General features: G+C 34.1%; 1 protein-coding gene across 2 annotated transcripts; it reads right to left on the minus strand.

The window, feature by feature from the left end:
• Positions 1-688: 688 nt before the first annotated feature.
• On the minus strand, positions 689-12,110 carry LOC134534924 (uncharacterized). Of its 2 annotated transcripts, none has more exons than XM_063373655.1 (3): positions 12,058-12,110; positions 6,298-6,486; positions 689-4,982 (listed from the first exon to the last, which is right to left on the minus strand). In XM_063373655.1, exons 2-3 carry the CDS (start codon positions 6,461-6,463, stop codon positions 4,570-4,572), a joined length of 579 nt encoding a protein of 192 aa, XP_063229725.1. In that variant the 5' UTR covers positions 6,464-6,486; positions 12,058-12,110; the 3' UTR covers positions 689-4,569. The 2 variants fall into 2 exon arrangements, with proteins under 2 accessions (XP_063229725.1, XP_063229717.1); XM_063373647.1 differs by lacking the exon at positions 12,058-12,110 and adding an exon at positions 11,760-12,050.
• Between the last annotated feature and the right edge of the window lie 3,477 nt (positions 12,111-15,587).

Genomic DNA, 15,587 nt, shown 5'->3' on the forward strand with positions numbered 1-15,587 from the left:
AGTATCACGTAGACACCAGTAATACTTCTGCAAAAAGAACAAAATTCAGTGCTTTGAAGATAACACCACTGTTTCCGACATTTTATACGGAAACTACAAACTGAGCTGCTATACTTTATTTTTAAAATCTTAGTTATTTTCCAGTTAAGTGAAAAACTCATGTGAAAGTTCTGGTTATTTAACTTAATTTTTCAAAACATAAATACCTTAATGTAATAAATAATATGATAGTTCAAAGAATACTAATTTTTACATGAGCAAATACATGAAAATGTCATCACCACATACACAATAGTATTATGTGATTATTTTTCTCGCTCAAGATGGGTATACAGAACACTCTTACATGTAGAGGGTGAGTGCCCCTGACTCGCAAAGCCCTCTTGGAGAAAAAAGACCTGGCTCAACTTATGTACTGTAAGGCTCTTGGTACCAAACATGAAAATCTCACAGCTGTAGTGATAGCTTTGCTATCCCTCTACCTCCACCTCCACTACTACTGGGCTTAAATGAGCTATCACCATTTCTCTTATAAAGGAAATTGTGAAAATGCATGATTGTCCATAAATAAGTTGTTGAAATGTATTTTACAGAACACAGTGGATGTAAGTATATAGTACCTTTAATGATGTGCCAAGGGTATAAGAGAATAAAAAGTACAAAATAATAATAAAATTACCGACTACCAAAGTTTCTTCAGCTATATTAGGATAATAAACATTACAAACTCTTGTACAACATTTACATGGTATCACAAGTACAATAATATAATCATAAAATCATAATCATTACATTTATTAATAACACAATTTTTTTAAGAACACTTTGTTTATAAAATTTAGCTTAACTACATTGTCTTTTCTTTCATGTAATGGAATCAGTCATTATTAATATAAAAATACAACAAATATACTTTTTATACATCATGTTATAACACAGTCCAAAATTAATAAAAACTGTACATACTTCCCCAAAAAAAAATTATAAAACTGAACTAAAAATTAACTTAATCATTTTCACACCATTAATTTTGGTTATCATTAATTAAATATTACATTATAAAACAGTAATTATTTACTTTAAGACTAGAAAATAAATGTGATGTAAACTAAAGCTAGACTCGCAATGATCTGCCGCATGTTAGCCATCTATCCATCAAGCCGAGCATTCACAATCATCCTCAAGTCCGTTAAATACTTTGTCATTTTAATGCTGCCAACAGTCCAAAAATCTTAAATACTGGTGAAAATTTATTTTGTATAGATATATTATATTGATGAACATGAAAGTTAAGCATTTAATAAATAATAAAATTCAATATTTTTTGCTCTGATATTTATTAATATATATTTTCAGTTGTTCAAAATATGTTCAAACATATGTAAAAACATTTAATGGAAGCAGATAAACAACTACATATACATAAAAATAAAAACCTTATAAGACGGTAAATGTCGCCGGGAATAGGTATCTTGCTAAAATTTTGGAGGTTATTTCATCCGTCTGTCGAAAGTTAAAGCTTGGTAAGGTTTTGACAGACGGACGGATGTAGGTTTCTGGGCTATCTGATTGGCTGCAGGTTACGTGATTGATGGACGGACGATTGTGAGTCCAGCTTAACATTATGGGAATCTCTCATGAATTTAATGGAATAGCAAAAAGTATGTGTGTCTACAACTACAAAAAAAATATTAAAAAATTTAAAGTCAAAAAATGACATTGGAAAAAGCTTATAAATCCATAAAATTACTTTTTCAATTATGTACATGCATGTAACATTTTGTACAACTTCCTGAAATGGTACACCAACTGTACAGTTATCCTCATTAGTGACCCCGAAGACATTTTAGAGGTCATACTACAATATAATAAAAATAATATAATAATTACTCTAAGTAGAATCATATTTAAGTAACACAGGTTGCAAGAGGATGGGACTAGGCAAGACTACGCATGACGCTCAGTAGCATTAATAATTACATTAATAAATAAATAAATAAATATATATATATATATATATATATATATATATATATATATATACACACATACATACATACATACACACACATACCAGCAATCCAGATTACGTATAAGAAGTGGGTGATTCTGCTGGTATGCTCTGCCCTTTGCTCGGCTGTATAGTGCCTCTATCATGGATCTTCATTCAACCAGTACCATTTTATAATTCACTAAAAATTTAGAATGAGGGCGATCTTGATACTACAAATAGTACATGCTAACTACTATTAGCCCATTCACGGTAAAAAATACTCAAACAGCATAAAGTTATATTCAAAACACATTCCATTCACTGGAACCTTACTATTAAGTACTTTAAACGATTTTACACTATAAAGTAGTAATAAATTTCCCTAACCAACAAGATGTTTTAAATTCACTAAAAGTTAAGTAAAAAGTTCAGTGGAGTCCCAAAATTCCAAAATGATTGGGAACAGACCCCTTTTGGATTACAGAATTTTTTTGGATTAAGCAAAAACATTCTTAAAATAAACTTAAATTACATAACGTGTGATTACATAAATATGTATTATTAAGTGTGATTGTACAGTTTATTTTATAAGGTACATTTTTTCAGGTGCTAATGTAATTTGGCTTTAAGGGAAAAGTACTCTTCTCTTCGACAATAAAATTTAACAGATTTTTCAAACCAATGTAGTTCAGTATTATTCCAGTATAATGTCTAACTTTCGGTTTCAGATTAAGCTTACTTTCGGTTTACCAAAGTATGGATTATAGGGAGTCCACTGTACTTTCACAAACTAATTACCATACCTACATGTTTCTTCAAATTGTAATGAGTTTTCACTGTATTTTAACTGCAAATCTTTGAATTATTGAACATTCCACAGTCGAGTATAATTTGAAATAAGTAGTCTTTAATTAAAAAAAAACAAAACATATCTTTTTAACATTTAGTATATAGTTTGTCAAATTAATGTCACCAAATTGGAGGTAAGAAAACATGAAATATTTCAGTACACGCACAATCTCAAACATAACTTACTAGCAGGTCAAACAGAAATAGCCTATATATAGTTACACTCATCACTGACTTAATGATCGCTTAATGCTGGGACATAGCACCTACCGGGGACGCACCACAACGCCAAAATGCCAAATTGACCACAACACAGACAGCTAGAAAGCTGCTGTGTACCACAATGCCGAAAAATGTCATTGCAGGACTGCCACAAAGGTTAGGTTAGGCTAGACTTGGTTAGGTTAGACTAGGTTAGGTTAGACTAGGTTAGATTAGACTAGGCTACGATAGGCTTGGTTAAGTTAGGTTAGGTTAGGTTAGGTTATATTACGCTAGGTTAGGTTAGGTTAGGTAAGGTTAGGTTTGATTTCGGTATTTCGGCGTTAAGGTACATTTAAACGCAAATTCATTCAGTTGTTATTTCGGCGTTGTGGTACACAGCTGTTTTCTAGCTGTCGGCGTTGTGGTCAATTTTGACATTCGGCGTTATGGTATTTCGGCGTTGTGGTAACGACCCGCACCTACCTGCAGAATGCCAGCATGCCGCTGGAAGTCGCCCATCAGGAGTCAGAGGCCGGCACTCTGCAGGTAGCAGCGCTTGCTGTTTTACACCCAGCAACAATTTTAATATATTTTATATCTTTTAAGAAGTACATTTGATTTTTTCACCAAAATATAGTGTTAGAAGTAAAGAAGAGCTTTTATTTTTATTTAATTTGTGAGATTTTAATCATTCTTTTGCTTTTCAAATTCGAAAAATTAACTTTGCAAATTAATTAAACATTCAAATTATTGCTGAAAATCAGTTTTGATTACATATGTCATTATAATTCATTAAAGATCATTTAAGGAGACAATTCACCTCAATGTAGTTTTTCCAGAGGTTCTTCATTAAAATTTTTTTTGTCAAATACTTTTTTTATCATTATATATAAATATATATTATATATATACCAGAAATAATTTTCATTTGCATAATACTAAAAAAAAATTTTTAATTTTAATAAATATTTCATGTATATTAAATTATTTGTTACCTATATTCATTATTTTTCAACACGCACTTTACAACTAACTAGTATTTACATAAAAATCCCATTCTGTCATGCTAATGAGAAATACTTCCAACATCTTTCTTATCACTAGGAGGTGGCTATCACATAATAATTGAACACCTTTTAAAATGCTAATTGTAGTTAATAAAGAGATGTATAATATTCTGAAGGTTTTTGTACTGATAAAGCCTACATAAATTACAGAAGGCAAAAAAAATATTAGCACCATATTCTGACAAAGCAGATAAGAGACAAAAACTTTTTTTCATTTTAACTAAATAAGAAGTCTCATTGCTAACAAAAAAAATTCTTTAAAGTTACTACAACAATCGGAAATTCTGACGTTTCGTAAAAGCAGCATTTTCTTATAAAAAATATCCAACATTACATAATAGAATCAGTCTGTTTTACAGATATCCATCCTCCAGCATTACAAAATATAGATAACTTCGCACATCTGATATAAAAACGTGAGTAAGAGTAACCTTGATACCGTACGCGCGGACATCATCAGTACAGAGCTTTCACGAGGAAGAAGTTGAAGAAGCAGAGGCCGTAGTGGAACAAGTCCAGGGCCGGAACGCTGTCGAAGAGGTAGCCCGTGGTGGTGATGAGGAAGTGGTTGACGGCGTAGGAGCAGGCGAGCGCCACGGCGTAGTGGTTGCCCTCCAAGAATCCCACGAGCGCCAAGGACGCCACCATCCCCAAGGTCACGCCGTCCAGGACCCGGTGCACCGAGTGCCGGCGGTAGGCGTGGGCCACGAGGGGCAGCAGGGCGAACCCGAGGTGTGCGTACGCCACCTCCGGGCGGTAGCCGTGGAACAGCCAGAGCTCCGCCGTGGCGCACGGCAGGCCCACGCAGAGGCTGAGCAGCAGGGTGTTCTTGCCGAGCGAGGCCACTTTGTGTCCGTACTCCGGGTTACCTGCGGGACACGCCACCTTTAGTGCCTGCACATAGTTCATCTATACTGATTACCAAACAGCAAGTAAGACCTCGTTTATGCAGTTCGCGTTGATCTCTGGATCATATTTGTTAGCATTTTATTGAACATTCACATAAAAATGACAACTGTATTCTACATCCATGCTAACAAAGACGGTTAGCACATGATAATGTACCTGACCATGCTTCATTTAATAACCATACACATTTGAAACAGAAGAAAGTTTTTTAATGACTTGTAAACAATATAGGGCATGTATACTATGTAATTTTACTAGAAAACACATATTTTTTTTCTATCATAGTAAACTGTGTCTGCTTATATAAAAATTTTATTTTGTTTCCTGGATATCTGGATTTTCGAGTGTCTGGATTGCCTTTGGTGCCAGTAAGTTCAGATAAACAAAATTGAACTGTACATTGAAATAAAAAATAAAAAATACTATTTTATGATTATGTTTTGACATTGATCGTAGGGTACATAATATTAAGGTTATTAATTACCCTTATTGTGCTCATATACATAGACCTCTTGTTGCGATATTACAAAATGACAAGAGAAAATGTAATTGATGCAACTCTTTATAGAATACCGAAACATTCTGAAGCACAAACTGAGTCATTCTAAAAATCATTATGTAAGTACATATTACATTTCATAGCCAAATAAAATGTCTACTACACAACGGCACGTAAGATATTTACATCAACAAAAAAAGCATTATCTCCAAGCATATCTTAACTTTTAGCTAGGTGCACTGATAATGTTCATTTTCAGTTGCTACTTGTGAGAAAACAAATAAATGAAACACTGACCACATATTACCTCTTAAGTCCTGCTTGGAGTAAGTGACATGTTACATGTGCAAGAGAGAAGGAACGATGTTTGTAATCAAGCAGTAGTAACAGAAACTTAACATATCACAGATACTGTTCACTCACAAAATACTTGTTTCTCTGTTACACACAGCAACACCGCATTCCGGTAAATAATAAAAAGCTGATAGGTAGACAGTAAACAGTGAGTAGTAAAGTCACTGAGGAAAGTACTGATACCGGTATCTCTTTTTGTCATAGGAAACTTAAGCAATTATCAAAAAATGAAGGACTTTTAGGGATATTAATAAAAAAATTTAATTTCTTACAGATTTTACAGGTAAAATAAGAAATATTAAATGCTGATGCACACTGGCTATTTGAAATACCACCACGAGCCACGGGGAAAACAAAGCATATGCTGTACAAGTACTTAATTTGCAGACACAACCCTTCGCAATGACGGTGAATGGCAGTACCATATCTCAAAACTCCAACTGTCGAGTTGACCAGGAAGGCCCCCAGAGTCCCGTACGCCCACGAGCTGTGGTAGAACGAGTTTGATCGCAGCGACCTGATTGCCCACACAGTCGCTCCTGACGACAACAGGTGGGCAAAGGCAGTGGAGTACTGGGCTTGGGACATCTTTCTGGTGGACTTCTACAGATCTACAAAACACGAGATGGAAATCAGCAACAACTTCAAATTTTAAAGATGCTCATTCATTTATACATACATTTCATTCCAACCAAAAAAAAAATAAAAAAAATTAGTATATTATGATGCCAAAATATATTTTCTGGCAAAGTGCAATGCTTCAGAAGGGATGGGGTGGGTGGGAGGTCATCATGAAAAAGCCCCAAAAGAAATGATTTGTTTGGTTGACCTCGCATAGAAAGTTAGAAAAATTAACTTTTAAAACATTTTTTAGCCAACCTGGAATTTAAACCACAACGATGGTTTTGCTAATTTATGTTAAGATATTTTGATATTACTGGTGCATCTGTAATAAAAATACCAGCGAGGATCCCTGGACAGTAGCTCAGTTTGCTCGGCCTAGGAGCCACCCCTGTAGTTCAACAAATGTTGAACAAACAAACAAACGCATTCTCTGTATCATCAGTGTTTACAGCTTGTCCGTTAGCTCAAAATATTGTAGTTTACATTTACAAACTATCTCCTGGGTTTACCTATTATTACAGGATGTTTTCAAACACATACTTAACCAATTTGAGTACTGTAAAATTATCCAAATATATTTGATTTTTATAATATGTATTAAACTTTCAAAAACATTGTTCTCTGGAACAATTGTTCTGTGAAACATATCCAATTGTATTTTAATGTAGAATATTAAAATAAAATAAGCAGTTAAAAGTGTTTGTGATGCAAAACTATACCATAATCAAAATATAACTGTGAAAAAAATTAATTATAAAATTTTTGTTTTGTGGCTTCCAGCATCATTGCTGCTTACTTAAGAACTTTTTTTATTTATTTATTTTTTATTTCCAAAATTCGTTCAACAGATTCTTAAAATAATATAGAACATGTCAATAGAGTCAACAAAAAATGAACAATACAAACAATCAAATTAATTAAATCATATCACATCAAATTAGTACTAATTAAAACAAAAATATTAAATACATCAATATACAAACAAATCATCATAAGTTATTCTAAACATTATTATAATATTCATTTAATGTATAAAATGAATTTTCTAATAAATAGTTTTTGAGTAGAACTTTAAATAGTCTTGGGTTGCAATGGGAGATTGCTTTTAGTTTATGAGGGAGTGCATTGAAAAGTTTTATGCCAGAGTACAGTGCACCTTTTTGATACCTTGATGTATTATTACTTGGCACATGCAAGTCGGATTTATTTCTGGTGTCATAAGTGTGTATTGCACTGTTATTATCAAAACTATCATTATTTTTAACTACAAAATTAATTAATGAGTATATATACTGACACATCATAGTAAGTATCCTTAGATTCTTAAACAATGGTCTACAAGAATCATAATGATTAACATTAGACATTATTCTAATAATTTTTTTTTGTAGTAAAAAAACATCATTAGCATAGGGTGATGATGCCCAAAAAATGATCCCATATGACATTACAGAATGAAAAAACGAAAAATATATTTGTTTTAAATAAAAAACAGATACAGTTGCTGATAACGATTGAAGTGCGAAACAAGCTGAACATAGTTTAGGTATCATTTTAACTATATGTTCCTTGCCACACAAGGTATTGTTTACATGCAAGCCTAAAAATTTAACACTATTTGCTTCTGTAATTTTAGTATCACTATAATTCAATTGAACTACAGGGTTAGACTGTTTATGTAAGTGAAATTTTAAGATACTTGTTTTATCAATATTTAGAGTAAGATTATTAGCATTAAACCATTGATTTAATTAATCACATACACTATTTAATGTTTGAATTAATTCTTGATTTTTAATGTTATGACACAATATGCTAGTGTCATCTGCAAATAAAATTACTTCAGACTGATCAGTTATAAAAGAAGGAAGATCATTTATATAAATCAAAAATAATAATGGTCCCAGGATCGACCCCTGAGGCACACCAAGATTAATTAACCCTTTATTTGAGTGAACTGTACTATGTCTATTATCAGAAATTTTTACTAGTTGATACCTATTTGACAAATAAGATGTAAACCAGTGGAGCGCAGTATTTTTAATACCATAAAATTGAAGTTTATTTAGCAAAATTTTGTGGTCAACACAATCAAAAGCTTTAGCTAAGTCACAAAAAATACCTGCCACATTCTCTTTATTATCTAGTGCTTTAAGAATAGTAGAGGAAAATTTGAAAAAAGCTTCATTAACAGATTTCCCACTTCTAAATCCATATTGAGACTTAGATAAAATATTATTTTTTTCAAGATAATCTGTTAATCTATTATTCATTAATTTTTCCAGTATTTTTGCAAAAGATGAGATTAGGCTAATAGGTCTATAATTAGATACTTCATCTTTATTACCTTTTTTATAAAGAGGTGTCACCACAGAAAATTTTAGTCTATCAGGAAATATACCTGATGTCATGGAAGAGTTAAAGATAAAAGTAAGAGGTTCACTAATTATGTCAATGCATTGCTTTAATAATTTTATGGAAATTTCATCAATTCCTGAGGATGCTTTGGGTTTAAAAGCTTTTACAATTTTACAGATCTCTATTATGTTAGTAGGTGTTATGAAAAACTCATTATTTGTTTTGTTGATAGCGTGATGAGGAATTATATTTGGCTGGATGCCTATTTTAGGTTTATTATTAAGTTTTTTTGCAACATTAAGAAAGTATGAATTAAAAATATTAGCAACATGAATTGGTTCCTGAACAGTTCTATCATTCACAGTTAGTTTCACCAAAGTGGAATTATTTTGTACACGGTTCATTTCCGCTCTAATTAATTTCCACGAAGTTAGTACTTTATTAGTTGAATTACTGATAAGTCTGTCAAAATAAAGCTGTTTGGCCTTTTTAATTACTTTATTCAAAATTATACAATATCTTTTATAGTATGTCTTAATACTGGTATCAGTTGCATTTTTAGCCAGAATATAGAGTTCCTTTTTCCTATTGCACGAATTTCTAATACCAGTACTTAGTTATCCATTTATTTTGAGAGGAGTTATTAACTCTAACAACTTTTTTTGGAAAGGCTTCTTCAAACAATTTACAAAAAGTTGAGTGGAATTTATTATATTGTAAATTAACATCATTTGATGTATAAACATCATACCAATTTTCCAAAAGTAATTTAGCTCTAAAAAATGAAATTGTTGTATTATTGATAGTTCTAATCCTTGTACTTTTAAAAGGTTTTTCAAAACTAATAACAAACTGAGGATTACTAAAAAATAATAGTTGGGCATCATGATCTGACAAGGCATTAATATAAGGTATAGTAAAACAATTTTTAACATTATGAGCCTCAACAAAAATATTATCTATTACAGTTGCTGTGAGGCCTTGAATTCTGGTAGGAAAATCAACAGTAGGTATTAAGTTATATACTAAAAGCAATGAGCATAATCTATGTTTGTTAACACTATCTAACATAAAATTTACATTAAAATCACCACATAAAATTATGTCAGAATTTTTACTTTTGATCTTGATTAAATTGCTTAATACAGATTCTAAACCATTTAAAAATATTAAAAAATTGCCAGAAGGAGATCTATAAGTGACAATTATATAGACCTTTCTATCCTGCAAAACTATAGAAGCCATTGTACATTCAAAATCCTTTTCAATACATAATTTATTTATATCAAATTTAACTAATTCAAATTTGACATCTTGTTGAATGTATATACATACACCTCCACCAGTAGTCTCATTTCTACTATAAAAACTTGCAACTTCTATGACCAGTATTTTAGTTTCTTACTTTTTTTTAAATTCATGGCTTGAAAACAACTAGTATTATTTTATATTTTTGCGTTGTCCGACAGAAAAAAATATAAAATTAGAGATAATAACGCACAACTTCAGGGGACAGGGATGTTGGGAACAGAATCTGCCATAGCTTGGAGTGATTTTGGGAAACTAGAGGAAATCAAAACCAGAATGGCCCAACAGATGTTTCAACCCAGCTCCTTTGGAATGCAAGTCCAAAGTTTTATCACTGCACCATCCCATTCCATGCCATGGATTCATTTTATCAAACACGTTGTTGGGTATGCACTGGAAAATATAAGCAAAGTAGAAAATATATAATTATTTGGAACTTGCTGCTGATAATTTTCTTATAAGTAATGTTTTGCTGTTTGCAGCATTAATGATAGTGAGTAAGTAAGATAATGATAGTGTATATGTAAGTATGTATGGATACTGTAAAAAATATCACAAAAATTTCACAATTTCATAACTTCATCCATGCTAATCAGTGGTGGATATAGAAGCTCGTGAAGATGAGAGACAAATCTTTCCCCCTCAATTTTTCCACAAAAACACAGTTTTATACAGTGTAACTTGCAATCGGAAGGTAGGCATCAACTTCTTTAAAACCCATTCCTCCACACACTGTCACACGGTAGCTAATTTCTTATACAAAAGACTAAACACAGATATTCATCGGCTCACCATTTCTGGAACCATCATGGTCTAATCTAACATAAAAAATTATAATTTAGTGTCTCGAGCTTGAAGCCCCTGGCATCATTTTTTATATCTGTGTTTAGACTTTTGTATAAGAAATTAGCTACCGTGTGACAGTGTGTGGAGGAATGGGTTTTAAAGAAGTTGATGCCTACCTTCCGATTGCAAGTTACACTATATAAAACTGTGTTTTTGCGGAAAATTGAGTGGGAAAGATTTGTCTCTCATCTTCACGAGCTTCTATATTCATGCATAAATCAAACTGCTTCCACCCTGCCAATTGGCATACAATAGGTAGCAGTATGATAAGTCACTTTATTATGAGCTCTAATTATATTTATTTTCTGTCACATAAACATTCAAGTATTCTAATAAAATTATATAATTAAGCTCACATAATTACAAATAAATGTTAGCTTTCCAATTGTTACAGTGACTGCACACTTCACCATTTCTTTGGTTCATGTCATTCGTAACCGTGATTTCCACGCACAGCACTGATCAGTAGCTGACTAATTGAAATGAACTAATTACGTCGGCACAGCTATGTCCTGCCGATCTGCTGCAATATGATGCCAAACCAACAATACAATGCAGTGTGAACTTCGTGTGGGTATTGGCCTGCTATATCAACAACTGGTGCCATGAATGATTTTTCTGCCTTTAACTCTGAACTTTGAAAGCTAATGTTGCCCCAGGTAAAACCTGGACTCACGTCATGCGGGGTGCATGTATGGCATGCAAAAGCAAAAAGAAAGTAAATCACGTAAAATGAAATAATACCTACATGTAGACAAGAGATGAAGGAAATATGGAAGCTAATACTTAATAATCAATGGACATAAGTATTTTTTTTGTCTCCTGTATCCACCGTCCGATAAAGTGCCGGCCACATTAAAAAAATACCATAAGCAAATAATATTTACTAAAACACCTAACCATAATTTTGTCACTGAAAATTTAAAACATTTTACTACAAAAACAGAAACCCAAATAAATATATACATTAATATATGTACATGTTAATATTTATATTTTAATGTTCACATGCACAATACTCAAACCAAAAGTTTGTTTACACTTACATGCGTCACAGAGATATGCCAATATACAATGAGTGACTTCACTTATATTTTCATCACTGACCATAGAAAAATGAAAGAGAGGTGACGTGATATGCTATTATAAAACCAGGCAGGTACCCGAAAAAGGAACAAGCTATATTCGGTCAATTTTTGTTGATCGTAGATAAAATTAAATAACTATATTAGATAAGTTACACAAATAGTATGTAAAATTGTTAAAATAAAAATCTTTATTTTTTTTAAGTATAAATTTTTGATCTCATAAGTGAAAATACCGAAATAAGTGCATTTAGAGTAGTCAGTGCAATGCAGCGAACACTTCTTGCTATATTCTTGTATTTAGGTGTTGTTAGGGCGGTATTCCAATACGTTTGAGTAAGGTAGCGAATATGCACTGCCTTGTTGAGCAACTGCTGTACCCTAACTCTCGGTTCATATTCCAAAACGTGTCCTAACTGAACCCCTGTAAGGTATCAGATTGGCAGCTGTTTTAATAAACGAGGACTTGTGCGAGGCTATATACAGTTGTACTTCGTGGAATCCATCGTAATTTTAGCTTATTTTTTAAAACTATGGAATTATAATGTGAAATAAAGTATTTAATTTTGGTTGTACAAGAATAAATGATGAATTTTTGGCCGTATTTATGTTTGCTGTTTTTTAAGATATTAGGGGGGGAAATTGAAATCGTAAAAGTTCCGTTAAAGTTCATTAAAAAGGAATATATATATATATATATATATATATATATATATATATATATATATATATATATATATATTGACGCCGTCCCCGCTACCTCTGATTATTTAGACGTGATTTTGTTAGGTTCGTGTTCTCAGGAAAGGTTCGGCCTTGTGGCTAGAGGTAGGGGTCAACGCAGTAGGGCCCCCCGAGCTGTTGAGGCCACTCGGGACGCCTGAATAATAACACAAAACTTCTTCAGATAGTTGGTGAATTTAATACAGCACAGCCCAATACATGGTGCTGCCCGTTCTGGCCGTAACGGTTTGCCCGACGCGACTAGTCACACGCGCAACTCACTTCCTCAGTGGCGGCTCACGATTCTTATGCGCGTGAGGGGCAGACTCGTATACGTGACGCGAAAGTTACAAAAGACACTCTGACATGGCACACGATATTTTGAAGCACAATACACTACATTAATACCTAGCTCTGGATAAACTGGGCTAGCAACACGTAGGCCCGTGTCTCCGGCGACTCTACGTGGTGTCTAGGTGTGTCCCAGGGACTGAATCGTTATTAAGTTTGGTGGCGCACTGCCGTACGACGGTGATACATAAGCCCTGACATGACGAATTACACTTAGGCGAACAACTATTCCACTAACACATTACACTTGATAAACTGGGCTAGCAACACGTAGGCCCGTGTCTCCGGCGACTCTACGTGGTGTCTAGGCGTGTCCCAGGGACTGAATCGTTATTAAGTTGGATGGCACGTGTCGCCTGCTGGCTGCCCCGTGCGGGCCAAAACTAAGTAGCCTGTAGGCTAGGTTGGGCGTGAAGCGCCGACGTAAAACCACATACTCTCCCCACAGTACTTACGTATGACGTAAAACACTCATCTCGGAGCACTGATTGAATTAAGTTAAGTACCTCATGGTAAATTTAGGCCGACCGCGGAACTGTACAAAAGGTTGAAAAGAAATTACATTATGGAAAACTACATGTCGGTGAATGCAAAGGTTGAAGGTTCCGCGTTGCGCGCAGGCTGCCGGCCTGGTTGAGCTCTCGAAGGACACTCGCGGTGTCGCCGCGCACGACCCCCCTCCCCCGCCAGCCCTCCCGCGGAAACGTGTGAATTTCGCGGGAAACTGAACCGGCCAGGTTCGGGACAAATCGCACCGTGAAACATGATTTTGCAAAGACTTAATTATTAATTAATAAAAAATAATGTTCAATAAAATCCTGTGGAAAAACATAATTATAACAATTTGTTGTAGTGCGGCGGAAGGATATGCCACACCCGGCCGGATCCTTGCGCCGGTGTAGCACTCGTTGTATGGCGTTCGCCTCGTCGCACGAACTGCACTTAGCTGCGCGCACAGGCGCGTTCGGTGCACACGCTTCTAGAAGACGTTGATGAGGCATAGCGGTCTATGCGACATAGAGGAGCATTGGCGGTCGGCGTCAATATATATATATATATATATATATATATATATATATAGTTATGTATCAAATCGGCAACAGATAGGACACCAAGGGCAGTATTCCAAGACGTTTGAGTAAGGTAGCGAATATGGACTGCCTTGTTGGGCAACTGCCGTACCCTAACTCTCGGGTCATATTCCAAAACGTGTCCTAACTGAACTCCTGTAAGGTATCAGATCGGCAGCAGCTTTAATAAACGAGGACTTGTGCGAGGCTATAAAAAGTTATACTTCATGGAATACATCGTAATTTTAGCTTATTTTTTAAAATGATGGAATTATAATGTGAAATAAAATATTTAATTTTGGTTGTACAAGAATAAACAATGAATTTTTGTCCGTATTTATGTTTGCTGTTTTTTAAGTTATTAGGGGGGGGGGATTGTAATCGTAAAAGTTCCGTTAAAGTTCATTAAAAAAGAAAAAATATATACAGTTATGGATCAAATCGGCAACAGATAGGACACCAAAAATAAGTGCCCTAAAAATAAGGGACTGGCCGTGTCCTATCGTGCACTTGGAATATGGTTAGGGTACAGGTATTGCATATTCAACACCTAAACCCTAATTTTTGTGTCTTGGAATACGGCCCCAAAAATCAGTGCCCTAAAAATAAGGGACTGGCCGTATCCTATCGTGCAATTGGAATATGTTTAGGGTACAGGTATTGCATATTCAACACCTAAACCCTTATTTTTGTGTCTTGGAATACGGCCCTTAGTAATATAAATTATTAAGTTTAATTTTGAAAGCACCTTACTTTTTTTGTTAAATGTATATATTGTCTGGTGATAATGTTTTGTTTCGAATCACACGAGGCGCACGCGAATATATATAAGGAGGTGAACTGTTAGAGTCAGTGGCCTTTAATGAGAGCTGAGGGTGGAGTTGCGGTGTAACGCTCCGCAGCTCTTGGCTAAAAAACTTATGTGTCCTTCACATGACTCAATTAATCATCAATGTGAGTGGTCACGAACAATATCAAATGTTTCGCAAAATACAATTCATGCATTAGTCATTCAAACCATAAGCCAAGATATTCAGCAACATCATTTTACAACATATTAAATATATTGTAAACAATTTGTGTACCTATAGTTTTTGGTTGAGAGTAGAACTTTGTTAAGTAGTGTCGTGGCCTGTATAGGAGTGTGATGTTTTTGAGCGAATAAATCTAGTGCCAAAATCCTGCATGCAGGGCCTTCAGGTGTGTGTGTGTGTGTGTGTGTGTGTGTGGGAGGGGGGTCAAAAACCCATAACGATAACATTAGGGGGGCCCGACCCGGTTTCATTTCAATACTTTTATATGTGTGGATTTACCTTTATAGCAGTTTCATAAATTACAAACCTGGGA

Source organism: Bacillus rossius, chromosome 1, assembly GCF_032445375.1.
Source record: "Bacillus rossius redtenbacheri isolate Brsri chromosome 1, Brsri_v3, whole genome shotgun sequence".
Lineage (NCBI taxonomy): Eukaryota > Metazoa > Arthropoda > Insecta > Phasmatodea > Bacillidae > Bacillus > Bacillus rossius.

Excerpts from the sequence above, each read along its gene's own strand:
- LOC134534924 (XM_063373655.1), bottom strand. The coding sequence starts at position 6,463 with ATGTCCCAAGCCCAGTACTCCACTGCCTTTGCCCACCTGTTGTCGTCA. Across the intron at positions 4,983-6,297 it reads AGTTGGAGTTTTGAGATATG|GTAACCCGGAGTACGGACAC; the intron begins GTACTGCCATTC and ends CGTGTCCCGCAG.